This window comes from Trachypithecus francoisi, unplaced genomic scaffold, assembly GCF_009764315.1.
Source record: "Trachypithecus francoisi isolate TF-2019V2 unplaced genomic scaffold, Tfra_2.0 Lachesis_group6, whole genome shotgun sequence".
Taxonomy (NCBI): Eukaryota; Metazoa; Chordata; class Mammalia; order Primates; family Cercopithecidae; genus Trachypithecus; species Trachypithecus francoisi.
In genome coordinates, this window is record NW_022681471.1 from 88,503,240 (window position 1) to 88,508,351 (window position 5,112).

Genomic DNA, 5,112 nt, shown 5'->3' on the forward strand with positions numbered 1-5,112 from the left:
ATTTAAATAATCTGTTGCTAAGTCATGTTCCCAATTGTTATGTTTCTGTTACAGGTGAAAAGCAATCACAGTGTTAAAAGAAGACACGCTGAAATGATGCAGCCTGCTCCTATGTTGGAAATTTGTTCATTACAATTCTCCCAATAAAGCTTTACAGCCCTCTGCAAAGAAGTCTTGCGCATCTTTTGTGAACTTTATTTCTAGCTTTTTGATGCTGTGAGACATGTATCATTCTTGAAATGTTATATTCTAACTGTTTGAGTTGGTATGTAGAGACATCATTCTTTTTCCTTTCTTTCATTTTTCTCTTTGGCGACAGAGTCTCGCTGTGTCACCCAGGCTGGAGTGCAGTGGCGTGATCTCTGATGTCCTGACTGTAAGATTTTTCATAGTCCTCAAATCCATTCAGCTAATCAGTCCTTCAGAAATTTACGTTTTAATTGTAATTGAAATCGTTTCTGTGTTGTAGACATCAGATTTCTTATTTGATGCGCACTGCTCTTAGTACTCTATGGCTGAATATAGGAATTATACATGTCCCATGGTTTATCCTTAGATTGTAATTTAAGAGGAAGGTCTCATCTGTGCTCAATGGGCTCAGTGCCGTTTACTCATAGTCCCGGCTACTTGGGACGCTGAAGTGAGAGATTTTCTTGAGTCGAGGAGTTCAAGCCCAGCCTGAGAAGCACAGTGAGACTTTATCGCTAAGAAATCAGTAAATAAGTAAGTAAATAAGTGAATGAATGAATAACTAAATGTTTCGTGGTATTGGAAAGCAAACATGTAAAATTTGTTCCTAGTTGCTGGTAATGTTGGAAACATAAGTCTTTATTGAACTGTAACACTTTCAAATAGTTAAGTTGATAAATTTTAAGTTATGTGTAGTTTTTACCACAAATTAAAAAATCTCCTGTCTTCATAATATTCAGTGTAGTCATCATATATTCTTTTAAGCTTTCATTTGATATATTTTGTAAACATAATATTTATAGAAAAGTTGCAAGAATATTACAATCAATTCATATATTTTTCATCTGGATTCACCAACTATTAATAGTTGTTGCCTCATTGGTTTCTTATCTCTTCTCTCCCTCTCTTACCCTGCTGCCTACATGCTCACACACCCTTATTTGTATTATATTTTTTGTTATTATGGTGAATTATTTGCATAAAATTTCAGGTATTATGGTCCTTTACCCAAAGTACTTGAGTGTGTGTATATCCTCAGAAAGAAAAAGTCATTCCTTGGATAATCACTGCACAATGATCAAAATAAGGAAATTTAACAATGAGAGCCTGCAGTCATTTAATATACAGTGTATACTGAAATTTTGCCAGTTATTCAAGTAATTTCCCATTTTTTGTTTTTTTGAGACGGAGTTTCACTCCATCAGTCAAGCTGGAGTGCAGTGGTACGATCTTGGTGCATCGCAACCTGAGCCTTTCAGGTTCAAGGGATTCTTATGTCTCAGTCTCCTGAATAACTTGGATTACAGGTGCCTGTCATGGCAGCTGGCTAATTTTTTTTTTTTAATATATTTTTAGTAGAGACAGGGTTTCACCATGTTGGCCAGGTGAAACCCGTAACCTCAAGTGCTCTGCCCACCTCAGCCTTCCAGACTGTTGGGATTATAGGTGTGAGCCACCACGTCCGGCCCAGATAATTTCCTCTATAGAATTTAATTTTCTGATCCAGAGTCCAGTTCAGGATCATGTCTTGCATGTAGTTGTCATGTCTTTTTAGTTTCATCTGGAATGGTTCCTTAAATTTTCTTTGTCATTCATGATACGTTTGTGAAGAGGATAGATAGAACAGTCGGTTTGCAGAATGTTCACCAGTTTGGGCTTTTTCATTTATCGTTTAGGGACCTTTTTTCACTCACCATTTATTGGTGGCTACTCATGCCATATAACTTGCTAGGTGCTAGGAGTCTAATTGCTAATGAGAGACAGGATTTCAGCCTTGAGTGTTTAATATGACAAGGACAATGAGAAATACATTCACAGATATGTGCAAAGGAGGCGACAAAGCTGTGTGAGGGCAGTCTTCAGAAGGAAGAGGGTAATATTTGGAAAACCCTGTTTTCCTATTTTCTGGCAACAGACTCCTCAGATAATCTTGTGATTCTTATTAACACAGTTATTATTACACGAGCCTAAGGCTTTCATTTAATAACATTGTAAGCATGAATATTATTTTCTTATTCATATTCCACGGTTTACTGCTTAAATTGATTTTTTTTTCTTTTAAGGGCCTGAGCTGCAAGCTGATAGCCAGGAACTGGTTCAGCTGAAAACTGGGTGTGAGCGTGGAGATGGTCCTGATGTGAAGGGGATGTGCCTGTCAAATCCAGAGCCGGGGAAACTGCCAGAAGAAGGTAGGCAATCTATTAACCATGCAAATCGTAGGGTGTCTGTTTCCAGAGTATTATGGTTTTAATAACACAGAGGTAATAATACTGCCTCTTTAATATTAGAGGTTTTTTTTAATTTTGTACTTTTATTTTTATTTTTGTAAACAGAGTCTTACTTTGTCACCCAGCCTGGAGTGCAGTTTCCTGATCTTGTAGGTCACTGCAACCTCTGCTGTCTCAGCCTCATGAGTAGCTGGGACTACAGGCACACGCCACCATGCCTGGGTAATTTTTGTATTATCAGTGGAGATGGGTTTCGGCATATTAGTCAGGCTGATCTCGAACTCCTGACCTCAGGTGATCCACCTGCCTCGGCCTACCAAAATGCTGGGATTATGGCGTGAGCCACCTCTTCTGGCCAATAATAGAGTTCTTATATAAAGGTTTTTTGTAATGTAGTTCCAGCCCTAGCAACCAACTTATAGACTGTCATATAGAAACAAATTTAGTCAAAGCCCTATTGAATTATAGCTTTTGAGAATAAGCCCTCAGACCAACAGCTCATAATTTTCAGATGCTTTTTAAAGGTCTGCTTTTAACAAATACATAACACATTTTTAACACCCATCAGTTGGTGTGAAATATGCTGAAGCACTGATGCAGGTTCTAATACCAGCTCTTACAGCGTTGGCGAGATTCTCGGCAAATCCCTTAACTTACAAAGCTATCTTTGGTCTTATAAAAATAATGAGTTTAATGAAGATATTTTAATATCATTTTCCATTCTGGTTTTTTCATACACTGATCCTGTTGGATAGAATGCATAGGATACAGAGATTATCTGCTGTGCATGATTCTTTATCCCAAATCATCAAACCCTGACCTGAGTCATCTTAAAACGTGTGAATTGAGATTTCATTGGTACTAAGAAAGTGAGCGGGCACTCGGCTTCATGTTTGCATTTCTGTGTGGAGACTTGAATGCCTACTCTTAGATTCTGCCAAATTGTGAATTCTCTTCATTTTATTTTTTTCATTTTATTTATTTATTTTTTTAGACACGGGTTCACTCTGTAACCCAGGCTGGAGTGCAGTGGTGCAATTTCAGCTCACTGCAACCTCTGCTTCTGAGCCTCAAGCCATTCTCTCACTTCAGCTTCCTGAGTGGCTGGAACTACAGGCCTAGGCCACCGTGCCTAACTTATTTTGTTTTTTTAAAAATAAATTTTTGTAGAGATGAGGTCTCACTATGTTGCCCAGGCTGCGATTCTCTGGCTTTTAATTAATAATTGCTTTTTAAATCTTTCCCCCAAGGAAACCTTGAGTGACGGAATTATCAAATGGCGAGAGACCGTTTAGTTCCTATCATCTGTGGCATGTAGGTCAGTGATGCTCAGCATGGGTGTGAGTAAGATGCCTGTGCTATGCACGCTCCCTGCCGCACTGTCAGTCTTCATGAGCCAGTATTTCTAATAAGACTGTCGACACATATGTGATATAATCATCTCTCACCATATCAAATGTTACATGTAAGTTTCAGCTTTTGACACATGAATTGATAAGATTTGAAGACCAAAGACCATGACTGTAGTGCTTCCTAAGTAGTCAACTGAAGTATGTTTCACACATGTGTTTTCCAAATTGCTGACTGTGAATTGTAAGTGCTTCTGAATTGAAAGGAAGCACCTGATGCTTAGGAAGAAATTACCTTTAAATTCTGCAGGTCTACCCTCAAAGTGTGTACAGAAGTTCAATTGGATGTAAGACACAGGATCACCCTTAGGTTTCTGTTTCTAGTCCATTTTATAAAACCCAAACTGTAGTGTGCTTTGTATACCTTTAGGGTCATCTAAACAATTTGTTGCTCCGCCGGGCGCGGTGGCTCACGCCTGTAATCCCAGCACTTTGGGAGGCTGAGGCGGGTGGATCACGAGGTCAGAAGTTCCATACCATCCTGGCTAACATGGTGAAACCCTGTCTGTTCTAAAAATACAAAAAATTAGCTAGGTGTGGTGGCATGTGCCTGTGGTCTCAGCTACTCAGGAGGCTGAGGCAGGAGAATTGCTTGAACCCAGAAGGTGGAGGTTGCAGTGAGCTGAGATTGCACCACTGCACCCCAGCCTGAGTGACAGAGTGAGATTCCGTCTAAAATAATAATAATAATAATCTGTTGCTCAGTAATGTTCCCAACTGTTGTTTTTTGTTTCAGGTGAAAAGCAGTCACAGAGTTAAAAGAAGACACGCTGAAATGATGCAGGCTGCTCCTATGTTGGAAAAATTTTCATTAAAGTTCTCCCAATAAAGCTTTACAGCCTTCTGCAAAGAAGTCTTGTGCATCTTTTGTTAATTTTATTTCTAGGTATTTGATGCTGTGAAATGTATCATTCTTTGAAATTTTGTAGTCTAACTCTTTGAGCTGGTGTGTAGAGCATAATTCTCATATATTGATTTTCTATCCAGAAACCTTGTTAAATATGCTTATGAATTTTAAAAGTTTACTTCTAGATTTTTTTCAGTTTTCAACATACAGAATCATATAATTTTTGAATAAGAACAATTTTGTTTCTGCCTTTTTGTTTGTTTGTTTTTTTTTTTGTATTTTTCGTAGAGATGGGATTTTGGCCTGTTGCCCAGGCTTTTTTGAACTCCTGAGCGCAAGTAATCCATTCTCCTTGGCCTTTCAAAGTGTTGGGATTACAGGCATGGGCCACTGTGCTGGGCCTGTTTTTGCCATTGTAAACACTTTTATTTCCTTTTCT

The 5,112-nt window shown here is 38.5% G+C and overlaps 1 protein-coding gene across 1 annotated transcript in view; it reads left to right on the plus strand.

Moving 5' to 3' along the window:
• ERAS (ES cell expressed Ras) overlaps positions 1-4,585 on the plus strand; it is a 6,195-nt gene extending 1,610 nt beyond the window's left edge. The window contains exons 2-4 of the mRNA XM_033201401.1: positions 2,008-2,062; positions 2,253-2,378; positions 4,563-4,585. Coding sequence (XP_033057292.1) covers positions 2,008-2,062; positions 2,253-2,378; positions 4,563-4,585 — 204 coding nt within the window. The remainder of the gene's footprint in view (positions 1-2,007; positions 2,063-2,252; positions 2,379-4,562) is intronic.
• The last annotated feature ends 527 nt before the right edge of the window (positions 4,586-5,112 follow it).